Genomic DNA, 21,740 nt, shown 5'->3' with positions numbered 1-21,740 from the left:
CACCCCTGAAATACCACAGGTTTCATTTTCTTTCTAAACTTTTTTCATAGTGAAGAAAGTCCCAGATAGAAACTTCAACAATAGTAATAAGTCAACAGATAATATTCTTCTAAAGATTGTTTTTATTAAGCTTTAAGGGAAACAGTGATCGATAATGAACATTATTTTTACCCGTTAGAACTACATTTACCAATATACTCCCTTTTATTCTGCTGCTACAAAACACAGGGCTTGAATCCAACAGACCAGTTTGGTTTTTCCCTTATCCTTTACGCTCCCTGTTGCCATCACCCATAGTACTCTCTCTGAAGTAGTTTACCATACTTTAAACAAACGTGATAGTTTTTTGGATGGGCATGTTTGGAGAGGTCAGTGGCCGAATACCATCCTCACACTGAAAAGCTGATCACTGTCTTAATTATGAAACTGCAATAAGCAATTCCATATTGGATACAGACACCCTAGAAGATGCAGTTTTAGGACTGAACTTATCTGTTCCTGTCCTGGTTTGACGTAAAACAGAACCAATTTTCTGATTTGTAATTTTACTTTTTAGCTGGGCCTCTTCTAACTGACTAAAGTCTGAAATTAACACCATATTGTTCAGACACTGGTCACTCTCAGAGTGATAAGACCTGATTGTACCAAGGAATGGTATGCACAGAGGCTCTTGCTTATACTTATTGCTGGAACAACCAAGGTCAGCTAACTTCACTGCTTGCCCTGTTAGAGGGTCGGAAGCGGAGAAGCATATAGGGGTCCCACCTGTGGGAAGGAGCAGATGGGACAGGTGACCCAAACCTGACCAACAGGGTATTCCATCCCATCTGCATCACACTCAGTATAAAAGCTGAGGGATCAAAGGGGCAAGGCTGCCCTGGCTCGCTCTTTCTTCAATGGCTGATGTCCGAGGAGGACCCTGTCTGTTCGTCTGCCTTCGATCCCAATCCAAGCATTCCTGACTCTAGTTCCAGAATTCAGCTCCTGTCCATTGCTGACTCCAGTCTGGGACTTTCCCTGTGTCTGCTGGTGACGCGATCATCATCCCAGGAGCTGGATACGGTTTTGTATATGTTGTATACTTTTTTCTTCTTTAATTTTTATTATTCTATTATTATTTACTATTTTATTATTTTCATTAGTTTAGTTCTTTTTCTAAACTTGTAAATCTCCTTATCTCTTCCTCTCCTCTCTGGGGGGGGATAGGAGGGGGGACCATCTGTCATTCTGATTGGCCAATCCGGCCAAAACCACAACAGTTCCCTTCTTCATTCCTTAAAATTACATTGTACAAGTGATGCTACAACTCTTTAAAAGGTTATTTCACCACTTTTATTCACCTACTAGTATTTACGTTTACCCTGTGAGGGAGAAGCAATGAGACACACTACAGTTTACTGCGACACACTACAGTTTACTGCGACACTATTTAAGAAAACAACTTCCTCTTTGCCAGCCCTTTCACTACTGGGCTTCAGGCCACACAATTTACACATCTGCAACACTGCAGACTTTAATGAAAGAAATATCTTAACTGATGTTACCAAGACTTAAAGGAAACAAAACATAACATACCACAGCTTAGCTGTTAAAATCAACTCTCTTAAGATAGATGGCTTTAACTCTATAGCACTCCACTGTAAGTGTGATGGAAGAAAAAAGTTAATTTATTAACAGCTTTACTCTACTCAAAGTAAGATATTTCTAGGCCAGCCTAGAGCCAGCCTTACTATCTACCTGCAATCGAGAACCAAATTAAAGCAAAGAAAACAATGAAAATGTACTAAAGCCTAGAGATCCTATTTGCTTAACATTGTATTCAAATTAGGAAATTCAAATTAATTGACTTTTTTTATACTTAAAAGGGAGATTCAGAAACAGAAAGTACAGTATTTTAAACTGAAACGTGCAGACTCATCTTGCAAAGCCTCAACCACAACCAGTAACACCTGTCGACAACACTTACAGAAAAAAGCGTCAGGAAGCTCAGAAGCTACTTTGATCGAAAACCTTGCCCCCTTCTAAAGGCACAGCCCTATTATCTACTCCCTCTTTGTACACACATACCCATTTTTTTAATAAAGATTTCTGCTTTTTTATAAAAGCAGCAGAAAGGCTGCTTTATATCTAAGCTGCTGAAAGGCTTAAGATGACAGGAAAAAAAAGGGAAGATACCTACCAAGCCGTTTCCCTTTCTTTCCCCTCCCTCTGCCCTGGGATGGAAAACAAGTAACAGAAATAAGGAGTCACATCTAGAGCAAGAAACCCATCTGTGCACCACCGCAATTTTCACCCTTGAGACAGCAATGAGTATCTTAGGAGAAACTCACTGCTTCATTTTCAATTTATTTTGTAAAGCAAACGTTTTAGTGAATTAGCAAAGATGATGAGGTATTATTTTCTACTGATCTAATGGAGAGTTAATCTATTTAGTAGTCAGATCTGTTTCCTCTTCCTACACGGTGTCCCCTTAAAAGGTCATACCAGTTATAAAGTAATGCAGAGAACTGGGCAAACAACAAAAATTCCCACACTGAGTTCAAAGCAACACACCTAAAGCAAACCTGCTTTCTAGGACTGAAACTCCTCCCAGCTTCCCTAAGGATTTTCTGACTCCCAGTGGGAGGAAACTCAAGAAAACTCAGAAGTAAGAGAAGGTATGCCAAAAGGCCTCCTTACAAGTGGAAAGGGCTCATGGAACCACTTCTCAGTTTCACTTTTGGACATACCGTGGTTTTCCAATACAACACGCCCCACCCTTTTATTTATTTATTTATTTTAAATAATCACAAGAACCACCTGCCACACACTTGCCTTTCATACTGCTGAATTATGATTACAAACCAAAAAAAGTACTAACGGTAGGCTGCTGTTACGGACAGCCCAATGAAGGATGCAGCAAAGTGAATCAAATCATAAAACTCCATTGGAAAAATTCACAGAAGTCCCTGGAATGGGTCAGATTTTTATTACTTAGCTACTCTAAAGTCACTCCATTATTTTGGAAGTGAGTGAACAGAAAACAGTATGTCAATAGAAAAAAAAAAAACAAACCAAAACACTTTTCTGTCACTTCCCTTTCCCAGTTGTTAAACAACTGTAATCTCACAAAGCAATGCTAGTGCTATCTAAAAACCAAAGACAAGCCATTCGGTGAATACTTTACATACAAGTCATCTGATTGTAGATAAAGCACCTGAATGTTATCTGAAGAATGCTGATGTAGGCTGAAACAATACAACAGAAGGGTCACCAAAAACACCTAACTGAGCCCAACATCCTTGGGTGACACTTTTTGTCCAGATAGATAGGTCTCCATGGGAGCTGCGTATCTAAATGAAGACAATACAATTTGGACCAAAAAAAATGCCAAAAAAAAAATCCTTCATTTCCTCTCTGTCAGTCTGACTAAAGCCAATTTTAACACTATAAAACGACTACAGGCAAGCTGGGAAGTACGAGTGGAAATTCGCCCATGAGACACCGATGGAGGTACAGGGAAAGTGAGCTGACCAGACAATAATCACAGTCATTTTTGTGTTTCTTTAGTCAACTTTGCAGCACAAAAACCCCAAAATAAAAACCTCTAAAGAAGTTTAATGCAGAAAAAACAAGCAGTTTCAATCATCCTAAGGAATAGCAGACATGACACAACTGTAAGACAACCCAAATATTACGCTACTGAGTGGGACAGTAGTGATGTATAAGAACACGAGCAATCTCTCATTCCTATAAATAATGATCGTTTGCTATTTATGAACATATCATTGGCACAAAACTGTCACTGTTTATGAAACGTAAAAAAAACCCTAGAGCACTATATTTTAAAGCTACATTTAATTATCTGGGTTTCCAGTATGCCAAAACTTGCATATGAGTTTTTAAAAATAGAATTATTGTTGTAATATAACAATTAAATTGAATTATTAAAAATTACTTTTGGAAAGGCTGAATATGGTACTTGATGAAATGTATGTTTCCTAAAAAGCAGGACCTCCCACCCGCCAAGATGCCTTTGCATGACCTTAAGAGAAAATTGTTACAAGTACTGCAACATCCAATCAAAAGACACAGAACTTAGTCTTCATCTGGCTCCTTGCGATACATTTGGATCTTTCACCACATAACAAATGCAATCTTACACAGAAAAAACTGTTAACGACTTGCATCCGACGAATTCCTTTTCATTTTCTTTACAGTCTGCTTCAATTAGCATAACTCGATTGTCCCAAGTCAGACAAATGGGGATGGAAAGGTATACACCTACATATACAAATATTCTCTCTTATTTTTCATGTAATTAACCCCACAATGTACTTTAAAAGGCTGAGATGCCACAAGAACTAGTTTTCATCTTTATTAAACACAGTATTACACACAGAATCTGAGCTCAGTTTAATTCCTGGCTCCACGTATCAAAACCTTCACGTGACCACCAGTGACAAAACCATGCTCCTTGCAGAGGAGAGGAGGAAGGTGAAGTCACCAGGAGGGAAGGCTATGGAAATTCTCCAACAGAAGCTGGTAATGGCTCCGGGCAGGATCTGTCTCCCAGCTGGGAAGCCACAAGGACCTGGGAAAGGCAGCGCAGCACTGGGTGCTGCCTCACTTCATCCCACAATTAGAGATTTGCATTACCCAACAGCCTTGTAACAATACACGCTGCTTCTGGTCCCAGCACAGAAAGCTTGCTTGAAGCTACTCAAGACCCTCACCTGGCTAAGATGTGTCAGGCTACCTGCTCTATGATATTTGTTAGCAAAGAAACCATGTTACCTTAAAGATCTGATCTTTCAAAACGTCAGTTCTCATTTGTGCCACAGAGGTTAAGCAGAGTCTCACTTTGCTGGTGCCTATCAGAAGCCTAAAGGCTGGTTACAGCAGCCACAGGGGGAGAGGTGTGAACACGTACGGCTGCTGAGAGGAAAGACACCCATTAAAAATAAGTTTCTGTGGTCAAAGCAGAACTTACTGCCTTAGCACTGAAGTTAAGTTACCAAGAGTCTGGACACCAAACGAGCCCGTTAATTTAATCTTCATCTGCAATGCAATTTCCTGGCAAGTTTCAGGTATAACTTGTACATTCAAGAACAAGTTGCTTACTGTACCTCTCCCCCTCATACTGCACTATGCATTTAACCTTCTGACTTGCGTGTTAACATTTTCTTTCTAGGAGTAAGAGCCAAAGTTCTTATTATGAATTTTAATATAACTGAGGTACATACATCAATACCAGGGAATTTGTATTTTACAGAGTTCATGAAACAAATGTCCTCACCAAACTGATAAAGCCTGGAGCACTGAAGACCTGATAAACAAAACAGAAATCCATCATATTATACTAAAAGAAAGAGATACCAGAGATTGGTTCTATAGTTAGGACAACTTTGAAAAATGTTTAAAAAAATTTACACAAAAGTGCACACACAGTAATTGGTAGGAATTAAAAATTAACTACAAAATTCCACTTTAACTCAAACACCCTTAACTCAAGAAACTGTATTATTACTTTAAAATTTTCCATAATAGCAGTCTGTGTCTGTCTTACTTATCTAGTCATTAGGTACCACCGTAACACATCCAATGTTTTATTTATATCTAAACTTAGCACAGGGGAATCCGACATTACCAGGATGCTTCAAAGTAGAAATAGTTTTTGTTGTGTGACTCAAACTGGTCAGACAGATAAAAAGTGTGAGTTGCAGCCACAGAAGTGACAGAAACCTAAGGAAACCAAATTATAAATTAAAATGTAAACACCAGAAAGCAACTAAGGAAAAGGGGGCAGGAAACACTTATAAATACGCTGGTTAAGAATTGCTACATACATGAACTACTTTGTGTGTCACAGGGGACACGATGAGATAAAAATGGAGAAAACAGTATTTTATTGATATGGAAAAGTGACATCTAACGAACTGGAGAACAGGCTCACAAGGCAAGCTGTGTAAACCCTCACTTCTCGCAATTTAAGATGACATAAACATGAGAAAATACCTTGTAGAGAAAAACTCTATGAAGTAGACGTATTGGTGAGGTGTTGAGCACATCGAACTTCACAGACCAGAGAAATAAGTCTATTAGACAAAAGCAACCAGTTCTACCCTCACACATTTGCCAGTAGGGAATTACTTTTTTCTTTGCCAAGTAACATATTTGAGAGGATGCAACCCTGGTATCAGCTCACCTACTCCTTCCACTCTGAAGTGTGTGTTTAAATAATAATAGACCAAAACGCATATCTGTGCCTAATAAAGTCCAAAGTTCTTACTCCATGCATATCCTTGTTGCCTTATTTCTGAAGAAATAAGTTGGTTTTGGTTTGGTTTTTTTTTTAAATGAGAATCGGGTGTGGTAATCTCTCCTTCTACCTTAAAGAATTAGGCATTTTATTGGTGTAAATGTATTAATCACAATTAGAATTCACCAAATTAGGAAAAATAAGAACTTGGATTTTTTTTCTGCAAACTTCTGCTCTCTTATATTTAGGGCAGTTCTGTTATGGACAGAGACAGTATTTTGACCCAACACCTTCAGTCACACTATACAGTGATTATTATATATCAAAAAGTGGGAATTTGCAAATGGCTTAAAATCAAAACTTTAAAATAGTATATTCCAAAATACTTCACTTCTAGTGTAGAACTAGTCTACATTAAATGTGAAATTATGACAGTCTATATTGATATTAGTTTTAGCTTCATAGAATTATTTTCTCCACTTCTGACTCCTTTTCACACACAGTAGTTCAGTTCTCGTTCAGTTCTTCTCTACTTGTTACAGAAATTTCAGTTCTACAGTTAATCTTCAATGGCTTTTGGGACACCTAAGGTTTAACTGTAATTTTGTTTATGTAAATATTAAAAGTATTATCTTTTTAAAAGTCGAACAGTTAGAATGATAAATAAGCTACGGCATATAACTCTTCAAATAAGTACAAACAGGGCATAGTTTATTAGCTTTGTTGGCAAAATAAATTACAAATAACCTTCTGAACGTCTAGCACCCATCATTATTTTTCTTATGAAAAATAATTAAAACCAAGATTAATGTAAGCAGATTTAATGCCTGTTGATCTAAATTATTCAAACAGGACATCTCAACTGAATCAATACAGAAACTGTACAAAGCTGACTACTGCTCAATTTTGCCAAGCAAGGGCAACGTGCAATCTGGCACCACGTACTTCAAAGCACAACTGAAGCTGCCCAAGGTATTTCTTCACAAGGTTTTCTGAAATTGAAGGAAGAGGAAAAGTTGTTACCTACATTTGAGATGCTCCAGAGCTGAGTGACAGAGCACAGAGAGGCAGATTACAAAACGTTCCCCTAAGCTTTCATCATGGAATTACACCTCATCCTGAGGAAACCTACCTATAAGGGAAAGTTCCTGCATAATGAATTGAGGTGTGACTCTCAATTAACGTCCATGCAGATACCATTGTTCTCTATTACGGACTCAGGCACCCAGACAGGTTAGGACAGATTTAATGGGCTGGTGTTAACTGACCCTATGCATGCGACTAGCCTGCAGCAAAACTGCAGCTTTATCTACATTAAGGGTGTGGTTTTAAGATATGGCTGAACCCACCTAACCTCAGGATGACACCAAAAGCATAGCAGTCTGGTGCTTCTCCATTCCCAAGCCTTCTATCCCCTCATACTCCTACCACTTCTCATAGAAGTGGAGGATGCTCAGCTTTTTCATGGTGGGCTCTCACCTCCCATTATGCAGTCGGATGGGCCTCAGTGCTCCAAAACGCAGACCATCCCTACTGGCTCTGCCTCAGCCATATCTTAAAAGTACACTCCAAGATAAATTACTTGACATTTGTCACAGGCTAAGCCTATACTCACAAGCAGTTGTTACAGGTTAGCTGATAGGTGTTAATGTAATAAGCCCTAATAAACTGATGGCGAGTTTGAGACTTAAAAGCAAATCTTTGCATTGTTTAACTTTGGCCACATAAATACAGCCAGAACAAATTAAACCGAAAGCTACTCAGTTTAACAACTCACCCGTTAACTATGCTCAGCTACTCCAGCATTTAGACGGGGTCCACTTTCATCAACAGTTTATTTCCACCCCCAATCCAACAGAATGCAAGCTACTTAGTTTTAAGTCTGATCTACCATTATTGAACAGGACCTTAAAAAGTACCAGCACTGGACTGAAAGGAAGTTTCTGTTGGCCACAAGAATATTTTGCAGGTGAGAGCAGAGGAAGGACAGAGGATCACAGCTGAAAAATTGAAGTAATGGTTGGGAAATGGAGTTGAAATATGCACTTGTGAGGAACATCACTGCATGATGCAATGGGTCTCAAAGGGAGGGAGAAAAATACAGGACCTGAAGGCAGGGGAAGAAGTCTCATAAACAGAACTGAAGCTTTAAATTCCATGAATAAAGATTACAACACAGCATTATGCTACCTACTACCAAACACACCTTCAGTAATCCCAGGAGTCTCCAAACATACGCAAAATAAGTAAATAAATACAGGTGCTGAACTCAAACTGAGCAATAAACTTCTGCTGGGAATTTCATTTCCCCAACACATAAGCCAGTTGATTCTAATCAAGCAAACCCCATTTCTTTCCTAAGGAAAGTCTGCTGTCTCGATTTCACTTAGTTTTGCAGGGAAGTACAATCTTTTGAGTTTCTTACTTAGACTTTCATTAAGTCTTTTTGAGGGAATTTTGTGTTACAGAATATTTGCATAGTTTGAACTGAAGTTATCCTCTGTTGACCTTCTATTTTACACACTGGTGTCCTGGCTTCTTCTTTGTTCTGCAAAGGCCCTCATTTGTAAGCAACTTTGAGGGTTCAACCATAGGTTACAAATGCGTATCCGACGTACATTTCTCAAGTTAGTATAGGCTCTGTCCACATGGGAGAGGCATTTATGTATATTTATGTTTTTAAACCTAAACCTGAGTGCATCAGACAGTACCAGGTAGGTACTTCTGATTGACAGCTTGAATAAATCCTCATACACTTGATTCCTCTCACTTTGGAGATATTCAAAAGTCATTTGGACATGGTTCGGGCAACAAGGCTCCAGGTGGCCCTACTTGAGCAGGGGGTTGGCCAAGGTCACCTCCAGGGTCCCTTCCAACCTCATTCTTTCTGTGCAAGTCTGTAATACCCAATTGTGTTTATTTAAGCACCTTCCTAGAAGTCATGGATATCGACAGCACAACTAACACCACAAATTCATCTCTCTCTAAAAGAAAATACCATTGTCATCATAAAATTGTTTTAAGGCACCTATTTGTTAACAATTATAATTTAGTATAAATAATTATTTCTAAATTGGGATTAAAAGAAAAAAATATCTATTCATGCTATGAAAACAACTACCTGTAACATTTCCATATAAAAAAAATCAGCTTTAAAAGACTTATGCTTCCCACTAAAGACGTGAAAATGGGTCTGGAGTGGAGGGGGGAGACTCCAGCACTGAACTCCAAACTCTGATTTCACTGCAGAAAGCCAGCTGGTAGCACAGATGCACTCAGCACAATTCCAGTGCATAGAAGATATACCAAACAAGACTACTTGCCTTTATGTCAACAATTAGCTGTAATATGTGAAAACTCCCTTAATCTCCTTATAAAAATAAATTACACTATCAGTTAATGCAATGTGCAAAAAAACCCCTGCATAATCTGTAAAACGTGCACCATTTCAACAATAGATAAAAGGGGCAAAAGCAGAGCACCCCTGAAGTCCCCAGCCAATACCAATGCATTTACACTCACATATGCAGGATGAAACCCCTCCAAGAAAAGATTAAGAAGTGACTATTGTTTGATCTTATAAACAGACATCACAAAAAAAAAAATGTTTAGGCATAAAATATGTGCAAGAAAATGTGAATGTAGGACTGTGCCATAAAAAACTTCTTTTAAAAAAAGCAGGTAGGTATTGCCATAAAATTAATGATACCTCTGTGTGTATGTCCATATTTCAAACTCTTCCACTTCATTCTACCAGGAAAAATACGCAGTATGGTACACCTTGTCAGGAAAAACATCCAAACAAAAAAAATTATGACTTGTGCAAAGTTAATGCTTCCTGCTTTAAAAGGAGAATGAATACACTGCTTCAGAAGCATCACTACCTCCAGGCCACCTTGAAAGCCAGACATTTCCAGTGTTACAACAGAAACTGAATGAACAGAATACAAACAGAAAGGAAAGCTTAACTACTTCCAGCCTACCAACATACTCAAAATTGAACATTACGTTTAATGATCAACAAAAGATCATCCTGAGGTGATCACTCAAAGACTGAGAATGAAAGTCACTTCTCATTTGCACTCTGACAGCATTTTAATAACATTAAACCACGTCCTTAACTTGCTTTTCGTGCACTTTTTCCTCTATAACTTTAAGCCTTGCCATATGAATGTCAAACTTAGCTGTAAATGAATGTATGTTCAAACAAGAACTTTGAGATGAACGTTCAGATAACTTTGACCAGATAATCCAAGTATCACCAATTACCATTGTGCTTTTAGCTTCCTAACAGCTCAAGTAAATTTACTTCCGAAAGCCTTCAGCCTGAATTTGCCTCATTATTAAACATGGTTTTTCCCCCACAATGTGCAACTCAGCTATCTCCAGTTATATGTATTCAAATAAAAAACACGGTAAGAAACAAAGCCAGGGCTTATCTATTCTGCAATTTTCCCCCCTTCTAGCCAAAACAATTCATTAGCATTATGAAATACAACTCTTACTCATCAGAAAAAAACAATACGAAATGTTCCTGCTCAGTTTCTGAAGCTCCCAAAAGGAAATCTTCTAATCTCTTAGTTAAAAAACAACAACAACAACAAAAAAAAACAAACCAAAAAAAACCCAACAAAACACCAACACACCAAACCCAAACCAAAATAAAAAACAAACCCACACAATTTTCTTCCTCAGGTTTAATTTAGGGTAAATTACAAACACTTGCTAACATAAACATGCTACAGACCAGAAGCCTAATTCTTTCGCAGCTGGAATCTCCAAGTGAGAGAAATGAGCTGCTGATTTGTAAAATGCTGCAAGTGGATATAAATCTCTAAAATACTTAAATAGAAATAGTTCCAGCATATTCATCAAGATCAAATCAAATGAAAAGTCAAATAGATGCTCATACTGACAAACTGGGCAATATACTTTTTTTGTAGTGGGATGACCAGCAGTGTGAGTTGTTGCCCAGCCTGGGACTACAGTAACTGCATGACATTTTAATACACAGTCCAAATAACTTTAGTAATAGTAGTAGAAAGGAGTGATACTCACTAAGCCACACACCCCCAGCTTCAAACCCTTCTACATTCCAAACAATAGTACTAGTTAAAAAAAAAAAGCAATCAAAAACAACAAAAACCCCAACAAACAAACAAAAAAACCCCACGTCCACACCACATTAAAGACAAATGGACCAAAAGCTGCATTTTTGTACACACAAAATATCTATCATGAACAAAGCAAATCATATGCCTGTACTAGCAAGACTAGGTTGTAAAGAGCAGGTCAGAGAGACATGTCAATCTTAACCATTTTCCCCATCTTGCAAATCCGTAAATACATGGTTATTTTCAGTGAAAGCCAGCCCTGGAAGATGCTACGTGACCCCATGATACACTGTACTACAAGACCCTTCTGATTTCACCAAGGCTTCACGCAGGGTGGCACAGCAAGGAGAGCAGCGTGCTGGGGCCAGGGTACCATCAGCTTCGTGCCTTTGTACAGAAAATGTAAATCACCAGCCACCCTGATGGTTCAAACACTTTTCACAAGATGCATCCCCGGCAAAAGTCTGAGCTAAAAAAAGGCATTGAGACACTCAATTAATTGAGATGTCAGAAACGAGTATTTGGATTTCTCTCTCCCTCCAAAAATCCCTTTCAAAATACATCAAATCAATCACGGTAATATTTGCTATGAATAAAAGCTGTTTAAATATTTCTCGAATGTTTAACTACTGTCATCCACAACAGCCTTTCCTAGAAAAGCTTTATATACCGCTATCACAAAAATCTACATTAAAAAATTATTTGTGTAACATTGGGAAAAGGGCTACCCCATGAATGAAGCTGTCTCTACACGGCAATAATCGAAACAATCTATTAATAGTACAGTTCATAATCTTGTCTGGCTGATGTGTCTAGCACTCGGCTTATATATTGCTTCAATGACCATTTCATTTTGAGACTATTACATAATATATCAAATATAGTCACATTTCAGTGCAGAGAAAATACACCTCATTCCTATAGAAAGGCAACATTTCAGCACAACACTAAAGCAGTTTTACTGAAGTATAAATCTAATCTTCGCAATCAGTTAAGCAGTTCACAAGCAGCTTGCTCGCTTGAACTCTTACAGCAATTTTCCATTAACAAGTTTATTTAAAACATGATTTATCGAAATAGCATAATCGTTTTTTAAAAACGTGCCACATTTTATAAACGTTAAATGCAAACACAGGGTTGCAAGGTAGAGTTTAAAAACTGAGAAAACCAAATTACTCTCCAAGATTCCTTCGTTAGTACCACACTGTTGTTCCTTTTAAATACACTCCCAGATTCTAGTAGAAATTTGGGAAGTACTGGAAGTTCTGACCACAGTGTATTACACATTGTAAAACAACAGGGGAAATAGTAAAAAAAAAAAAAGGAAAAAAAAAAAAGCCCACAAAGGTAAGACAGAGGATTCTTCTTAATATCAACAGTGAAGTGAGAAAAAACACTGAGAGAGGCATGGAGCCTGCTTTGACAGCTGTACCCTCGGAAAAGCCAATCCACACGCACAGAGGTTTGGCTGAGGCGGAGACACGGATTCATTGAAGAAATTCTTGAGGGTACATTTACTATCGGCCCTGCCTACAAGTACAGACACATCAGGCGACAGCCCATACCTGAGCCTTATACAACTCTAAGGAGCACCGGAGTGGATGTTTGAGGATCAGCAAGACAAACCAGTACATTTAAAAGGCACCAGAAGTGTGGGCAAGCATCTTCAAAGCGGTGCTGTCCTTATGCTCGTCAAAAAAACACAGAAACTTATTTTATTGTAAGTGGACAAAAGCTTTTTCTCCCCTATAACACTACAAGAAGAACACGCATCACATACCTATTTTTAACTCTCACTGGTTTATTTAAAAATAACCTAAACGCTCAAAAACCTAACCCTTAGTGCAACACGTCCCAGCTGGTGCATCTGACATTGGCTGCACACCGCGCAGCACAACACAGCTCTTCTTCAAAAAGCACGAACGGGACGCGTCCGGGTGACAGCCACCGAGCGTTTCTCCCGCTGCCGTCTGCGGCAGGGGACGGGCTCGCCCAGCCGCAGCCGCCGCCGTCGTCCCCTGCTGTCCCCTCCCGTCCCGTCCCGTCCCCTCCCGCTCCCCGCGCACAAGGGAAGCGGCGGCAGCCAAGGCGCGCTACGCCAACTGCGGCCGCAGCGCCCGCCCGCTCATTCAGAGATGCATCTTGCGCCTTCCTCCCTCTTACGCTAGCGTAAAGGCCTCCCCCCCCCACACTAATCAAAACACTCGCGAGTCGGGACGCAAAGAAGATGGCGGAGCAGGGCCCGCTTACGGCGTCGGACAGCAGTTTACGCTGCGCTCTTTGCGCAGGGCCCCATAAGAGCCGTGCAGCGCTGCGGTGGGGAGCGTGCGTAGTGCGCTTGGTGAATGCCGATGGCCTATTTCCCGTGAGGGGAGGGGGGTGTCTGATAAACAATGGTGCCCCCCCTGCGCGGCTCCCTTACCGATTCCTCCTCTTTCTCCATCCCCGTGGGCATCTGCGGCACAGCCCGGTTGATGGAGACGCAGTCGTTGAGGTCGGGCATGTCCTTGCCGCGGTAGATGGGCAGCGGTTTGGCGGCGTCTAGCGCCCGGGCTCGGAAGGAGAGTTTGCTCATTGTCTCCCCCTCACAATAACACCCCGGGGCCGGGCGGGCGGGGGGGGCCTTCAGTGCGGCCTCGCCGCCGCCTCCCAGCCGCTCCCGCACCCGGCCCGCACCACCATGGAGGGTCCCGCCGCCCCGGAACAGCTCTCCGCGGGGCCGCCCGTAGCTCACAGCGCACGCCCCGCAGCCCTAGATCCGCGCCGGGCTCGCTCGATCCGCTCCCTGCGCCATGGCAAACATGGCGGACATTAACCAAAGCGGCCAGCGATCCCGGCAGCCAACGCGAGAGCTCGGGGGGGGAGGTGGGGGGGAGGCCGGGAGGGAGGAGGTGCGCGCGCAGCCGAGGGCGGGAGGCTGAGGGGGGGCGGTGGGGACGCGGCCGCTGAGGCGGGACGGGACGGTGCCGTGCCCGCTGAGGCGAAACGGGCCGTGCGGAGTGAAAGTCACTGTCCCGTTGTCGAGCTCCGGGAGGGGCGAGGCGGGAGGAGCCTGTGACCGGAGAAAGTGGCGCCGTGCACCGCTGTCCCCCCACAGCCGCCGCCCCGAAGCCGGTGACAGGCACCGAGGGTCGCCTCGTGTGGGGACAGCGAGGCGGGAAGGGCGGGCTCCTTCTCTCCCGGGCTCCTGTCCTCAGCGCTGCATGGTGGCTCCATCGTTAGCTGTTTGGGGCGTTAAAGCGTTTTAGCATTAACAACAGTCGTCAGGAGAAATAACTTCGGTTATTGTTACAAACCCAACGCTTCAGAAACAAACTCAGACCTGCTCAATTTATTGGTTTTTTTTCATCAAGATTGATGCCCTGTATTGCTCTGCATAGACTGAACCTTGAAGAAGGGCTGAAGGGGGCTCTGGGGAGACCCCCCTTGCAGCGCTGCCTCCAGCTCTGGGGCACCAACAGCAGAAGGACACGGAGCTGTTGGAGCGGGGCCAGAGGAGGCCCCGGAGATGCTGGGAGGGCTGGAGCCCCTCTGCTGTGGGGACAGGCTGAGAGAGCTGGGGGGGTTCAGCCTGGAGAAGAGAAGGCTCCGCGGAGACCTTCCAGCCCCTTCCAGGCCCTCAAGGGGCTCCAGGGAAGCTGGGGAGGGACTCTGGAGCAGGGAGGGGAGCCATGGGACGAGGGGGAAGGGTTTTACACTGCAAGAGGGGAGATTGAGATGAGATGTGAGGCAGAAATTGTTTGCTGTGAGGGCGGTGAGCCCCTGGCCCAGGTTGCCCAGAGAAGCTGTGGCTGCCCCATCCCTGGAGGGGTTCAAGGCCAGGTTGGCCGGGGCTTGGAGCAACCTGGGCTGGTGGGAGGTGTCCCTGCCCAGGGCAGGGGGTGGCACTGGGTGGGTTTTAAGGTCCCTTCCAATGCAAACCATTCCATGATTCTATAAGTTCTGCGTACCACAAAATAAGGTGCTTCTCATACCCAGAAGTTTGTATTTAAAGACCTGTCAGTAGGTCTGCAGTTACTCGGGGATACCTGCGTGGTATGTGCTCAGTGACGCTGTTCTACTGTAGAAGTGCTTCACTCCTGTTTTGGTGCTGCCCGCTTTCAAGGGATACAGCCCTGAACAGGAACAAGGCATCCAATTTGGAAAGAACAATCCCAAGTTCTCCATGAGGACAAAGCCACAGTCTTCTACCAGTCTGGAGCTTCCCACGTCGTTTAATCTATTGGCCTGAGTCTGCAAAGCCCATCATCGCAGACCTTTAATACTTCAAATACCTCATCACTTCCATGTGATTTTGACACCCTGAGATAAGGCCAGCTGCTTTTTCTCACCTCCACCTTAGAGCTCTTACAGGAGTTGTCAGTGCAATCTTCTGTCTCTGGAACTCTTGGGCAGACAAAACTTGGCCATGTTACCATTTGGACCGCAGTGCCAACTGTATCTAATATTCCATTTTTTGTAGAAAAAAAACCAAAACAACCAAAACTTGAGCAAACAGGCTCAGTCTCTGTCTTGCTGTTCATTTTTAGTTACCTGCTGCGTTTGTTATTTATATGGTTTTATAGAGCAAATACAACTACTGTTCATGATTTACAAAATGAAGACTAAAGAATTGTGTCAGCTAGAGAGAGGGAGAGATAAGGAAGATGAAACAAGTGCAGTAATACAGAAGAGGGAAAAAGAGGCAGCTGTAACATTACATTCATGAGCCATGGGCCCAACTTAGCTTGTGAAAGAGACGTGGAAATTATATTAGCTACTCCTATGAAAGCGTCAGGATAATGTTCAGTAATAGTCATATGAACAAAGGAAGCTTTAAAAATAATGAGAAAAGGAACAGAGAACAAAACTGTGATAGATTGCACTTATTTGTAACTCCCTTAAAATATTTTTATTCATAAAGATAGACAATTCTTGACTTGGATTAGAATGAACATGCCTTATGCAGAAGCCTACCATAAATTAGTTGAGAGCTCAGTACCAATCTTGCTTAGAGCTGCCCCAGCTGTGTAGGTGATGCTTTCAACAATGTTTCTCTTCAGACAAATATTTAAAAGTTGTATAGTTTCTAGCTTAGAATTTATAGTTCAGCACCGTTGTAGAAGTGGCCAAACTTCCAACACCCAAAATCGTTTTTGGTATCTCCAGATTGATTCGCGATTGATTGGTAGCAGCAGAGGGTTGCCATTTTCCAAAGAGGAATTGCGATGCATTTCTGCCCAAAGTCGGCGTGTTCATCAGCTACTTCGGTGTGTGCCTGAAGTAAGTGCTGAGCCAAATCCAACCTCACCTCCCCTTCGCATCTTAGCACAGACATTTAAAATTGTACCCAAGTGTGAGCTTCCCCTGTGGTTGTTGACAAACAGCGTATGAGTGTCATGAATCCCAGTCTCAGTAAATAAAATGCATTTTCAGCTCACATTTCATACATTTTCCATATAAACGCCATTATCTAAATTCTCTTGTACAGATAACATGCATTTGGAAAGGTTGGGTTGGCTGCATGGAACAGGCAGTTCCTCCTGAAGCACTTCCTCAAGTAGTTAAAAGACAAGAAGGACTTTCCTCTTTCTGCTTCCCTTTGAGCAAGGAAGAGGCACTTTCCACGCTACTGTAAGATTTTTTTTGCTTTCTCAGTTAGCACAACTGAACAATAAACACCAATAACCTTTTCCCTTTGTGTGCATGTTCTGTTCTTTTTCACTGCTTAAACCAAAAAAAAAAAAAAAAAAGAACAAAAATGCAACATATTTACCCTCAAGGTGGCTCTTAGTCCTAAACTCATCCCATTATTTTATTTCTACAAGCAATGCAATTTTTTTTAAATGATGCCCCGTAGGATACAGGGCTTTTTTTATGTAGTCAAAAAAATCATTGCACAGAGCCGAACATGGATAGAACTGAGGTTAAAACTTACATTAGTTTAGCTTTAAACCAGAACCATACATCTTTTCAGTACATAATCTGATCTTTTCGTAAAATATTACAGGTTTTCTGAAGAATTTAATCTGTAAAAAAATTATGAGCTGTACTCGACCTATAGATAAAATAACTAACTTTTGATGCACAAATCAAGGAAACAATGTCTCAAACTTAATTATGTGTTGTGGTTGAATTCTGACTTGTCTTCATATTTTCTGTGTAAGACAATGGAATTGGATATGCACACTTATACTGTGCATATTCACATACCAAACGAAATACCCAAATTTCGTTTGAACATATGTATCAATGGAAACATTAGAGTTGTATAGGCTCGGGTGCTTTATCACGTCCTTGCTTTTGGTTCTGCTTCTCCATAGTGACAACACAAGGAATGCTTGTTCTCCCTGTAGCTGCCTGATGCCTGGGTCATTTCTGGTGGTCTTTTTGCAATTTTTTTCCGTTGTTTTTTTTTTTGTGCTAATAATATACATCTCACTGCATTAGTCTTACACAAAGCAGAAGCATCACTTATAGATGACTGTGTCAAGAAATCTCAATGTACATTATTGCAATATGAAATGTCATGAGCACATAATAGTTCTTTATTCTTTGCAATGTTTCCTTATAAAGTACAAGAAGTATTTAAAAAAAAAAGCATGGACAGTATAGAAACAGAGATTCCAGAAGTGGTTAATGGTCTTTGAATAGGCGCGTTGTCATTCAGAGTCGGGGGGGTTGTTTGAAACATTGATTGTATGGCGTTAAAAGATAACTACAATTTCAATGTGCTAATGACTATAAATACATAACAATAATCTTCAAGATACAAGGTGTATAGAAGGGTTGTCTTTGTCTTCTGCAGCACACCAGGTACATGCTGCATGAGGGTTAGAAGACGCGATTAGGAAAGTGGCGCTGACGAATTCTATGCTAACAAATATTTCGGATGTCACTGATGGAGCCATTGTACGGTCCGGGTTCCTGCCTGGGCAGCAGCAGCAGCAGCCGCCTCATTACAGAGTGTTTTGATCTCATGTTTAAGCAAAGCTTCACTAGAAGGGAGCCTAAAAGTAGCCAGGAGGCTGGCTTAGTAACTTCAGCACAAGGGAAAGTGCTGAGCTTTCCAGGAGAGATATGAATGGACTAGGGGAGTCTTTTTAAAGGTTATGAAGTCCTTCTTTCTCCCTGTGTCTGAGAACTCCTATTGAAGTGAAAGGAACCTCTGTCCTATTCATTTCAAAGGGGGTTTTGTCAGGAAAAAGAGCTTGATCAAAGTAGCTACTAAGCATGCTTAGTGGCTAATGTTCAGAGTTAAATGTATCAGCTGTTCCAAACCATTTCTATTTCAAATTATTCAAAGGGTTTAGGGGACTGGCAGCCTGCACATTTTCCTCTTTAAGGTCACCAAAACCTATCAGCCAAAACCTGAAATCTAGTCGTGAATAGCTTCTTGGGAGATTTAAAGCTCTGAATGAAAATTATAAAAGTGGAAAATTAAGTTAAAATCTAGAGCCCAACAACAACAGCCACTATATAAAACTAAATAAAAAGGCTGCTATGAAAATTCCTGATTCCCCAAATTATAGCAGGAAGGTAAAATGATGAAAGATGCTTGAGCTAGGAAGCAGCAGGAAGCTCCTGATTTAAGAGTTTTATACCAAAAAACAGGTTAAAACCAGCCCTGGGTGCTGGGGTCACCCTCTGGATTTTGTGAATTCAGGTGTGGGCACAGTCCGAGGCTTCCTGAGGGGTCTGGGCAGAAAGCCTCTGCCGTAAATGCTCTTACACCCGCAAAACTCTGTCTTCTCTAGTACAGCTTGTTTTCCTTTCTCTGTGAATATACCAGACCTTTAGCATTCGCACTGCCAGATCTCAGCATTTTTTCCCTTCTCAAACCCTTAAGTCCTTCCAAAACCCTGTAAAAAAGAAAATTTCCCCAGTGGTTCTCTCCTGCTGGGCTAGAACCAGGTAGCCACCCGGCTTCTAGAGCAGCAAGATGCCCGTGGTTGCTACTCCTCCCCGTGCTCTGGTGACCTCTTTCTGTGTCACGTCGTTTCTCTGAATGCCATCGCCCTGTAGGTTACCTCCAGGCTGGATCCCATCAGTGTTCCCAGTAGCGTGGCACACTTGCGTGCTCTATCAAGCCTCGCCAGGAGCAGGCAATGAAAGGGTGGTACGACACCCTTCCACCCGTGCTTATGAGAACAATTTCCTGCTCGTCCAATCTCAGAAATAACCCAGGTCTCGCTCTTCCTCGAAGCAATTCCCCTGCCCCAAATCGCTGTTGTCGATTGTAGTCCAGAGGCATTGCCCTGGGAGGAAGGATTGTGCTTTTATTCACCCGTGATGCGAATCAGAGGGAAGTTTATCGTCACTTGTATGGGACTAGTATCCTCATGTGTTCTGTACTTCCCCAGATTTTCTGGAAAACGGGACTGAGAGCAATCACAGAAAAACAGGTTTCTCAATAACGTTGCTGTGCATCAAGAAGCAGAAATATTAGCTTGATTGCCAGAAAAGTCAAAAGGAAAATGAAAGTGTTACATTGGCAATGAATAGTGCCGTGGCGATACTGTTTGTAGCATGCTCTCAGCACATAAATTCATAATAACGAAAGAAAGTTTTTAGTCTTCTGTTGTAGGTTGTGCAATCAACCACAGATTTAAAAAGGTATTCAAGCTTCAAATTTCTGTACTTCCTTGCCAAAGAGGTTTTTTTAAGAAAATATACAAAAAGAGACACTTTTATTATGCAGACATGAGTCATAGCAAATCAGATATAGTATTTCCTCTTCTAAATTGCTATTGATCACTGTTCACTGAAATATCTTGCTATGTATGCAATCATATCTTGATAAATACGCAAACGCGTTAGAAGACCTGCTTCCAGGAAAGTCACACGTTTATACCAGCTATTGCTTCCTCAAGAACAATGTTGCGAGCTATGCTCAGCTGAGCAATTTATTCTTATTTAAGTGACTAATGATTCGGCGCTGCTCCCAGAAAAGATGGGAGCAGTTTGCCTGTTCGCACACTGAGCTTCTTTGCTCTTGTGCTTTTGGTTCAAGTCAAGCTCTTTCTGGAAGGAGGAGCAGTGTGTTTGTGTTTGAGGCGGACTTCGATGCCTCGTACCCATTGCCAGGACCTGTCTGGGAAAGCCCTGTTTCAGGGATTTGAACTTAAATAAAGGGAGAGGTGGGAGCAGACAGGGAGGAGAGAGGAGGAACTAGTTGTATTAAAAAAGGCAAGTGAGCTACCAGCTGTAGATGTTCATGTGTGTTCAATCAGCCCTTCCCTTGCTGTCACCCCCACATGGTGGAGTTAGCCAGTATCATAGAATTGGAAGGGACCTTAAAGCCCACCCAGTGCCACCCCCTGCCCTGGGCAGGGACACCTCCCACCAGCCCAGGTTGCTCCAAGCCCCGTCCAACCTGGCCTTGAACCCCTCCAGGGATGGGGCAGCCACAGCTTCTCTGGGCAACCTGGGCCAGGGGCTCACTGCCCTCACAGCAAACAATTTCTGCCTCACATCTCATCTCAATCTCCCCTCTTGCAGTGTAAAACCCTTCCCCCTAGTCCCATGGCTCCCCTCCCTGCTCCAGAGTCCCTCCCCAGCTTTCCTGGAGCCCCTTGAGGGCCTGGAAGGGGCTGGAAGGTCTCCCTGGAGCCTTCTCTTCTCCAGGCTGAACCCCCCCAGCTCTCTCAGCCTGTCCCCACAGCAGAGGGGCTCCAGCCCTCCCAGCATCTCCGGGGCCTCCTCTGGCCCCGCTCCAACAGCTCCGTGTCCTTCTGCTGTTGGTGCCCCAGAGCTGGAGGCAGCGCTGCAGGGGGGTCTCACAGAGCGGGGCAGAGGGGCAGAATCCCCCCCTCACCCTGCTGCCCACGCTGCTGGGGATGAGCCCAGGATATGGTTGGCATGAACTGGGAGGACTGTGGTGAGGAGCTGCATCTGTCCCATGGTTACAACATGCACCAGCCCTTGGGTGCTGAATTGGCTGCCCAGGTGTGTGATGGCACCGGCTGGGCCGTATGCACCAAGGGCACGGTGTAGGCACGTTGTGTTTCGGGTGCAATGAAAGGAAAGGCCAGTTTGGCATATACACACCAGCTCAGCGCTGGGAGAAAGCTGAGTAATCAAGAAGAGGGAAGTTTGGTGCATATACAGATCCACAGGCACTCTCACTGTGTGAATAATGCCATTCACGCCTCCGTGAGCTTTTGTTTCACTTTGAATTGATCTTGAGAGAATATTCTCACACAGCTGAGTCTAACTACATATTCCTCTAAGACTGAACTTGAAGCTGGATGTGTAGAGCCTCCTCCTTGTGTCCTGGACTCAGGTTTGCAGAACAGACAGAGTACCCGCTCACAACATTTATCTGAACTTCACTGAGAAAAAAGGAAGAAAAGAGTTAGAAATGGGAACTGAATTGTGGGCGCGGGAGAGAGCAGACAGGGTAA

General features: G+C 42.5%; 1 protein-coding gene across 1 annotated transcript in view; it reads right to left on the bottom strand.

The window, feature by feature from the left end:
* The window catches only part of EPC2 (enhancer of polycomb homolog 2), a 49,629-nt gene extending 35,436 nt beyond the window's left edge, over positions 1 to 14,193 (bottom strand). Inside the window, exon 1 of the mRNA XM_074594760.1 lies at positions 13,778 to 14,193. Coding sequence (XP_074450861.1) covers positions 13,778 to 13,930 — 153 coding nt within the window. The 5' untranslated portion in view covers positions 13,931 to 14,193. The remainder of the gene's footprint in view (positions 1 to 13,777) is intronic.
* Positions 14,194 to 21,740: the final 7,547 nt, after the last annotated feature.

Source organism: Larus michahellis, chromosome 7, assembly GCF_964199755.1.
Source record: "Larus michahellis chromosome 7, bLarMic1.1, whole genome shotgun sequence".
Classification (NCBI taxonomy): domain Eukaryota; kingdom Metazoa; phylum Chordata; class Aves; order Charadriiformes; family Laridae; genus Larus; species Larus michahellis.
This window is presented reverse-complemented; position numbering and strand designations above follow the sequence as displayed.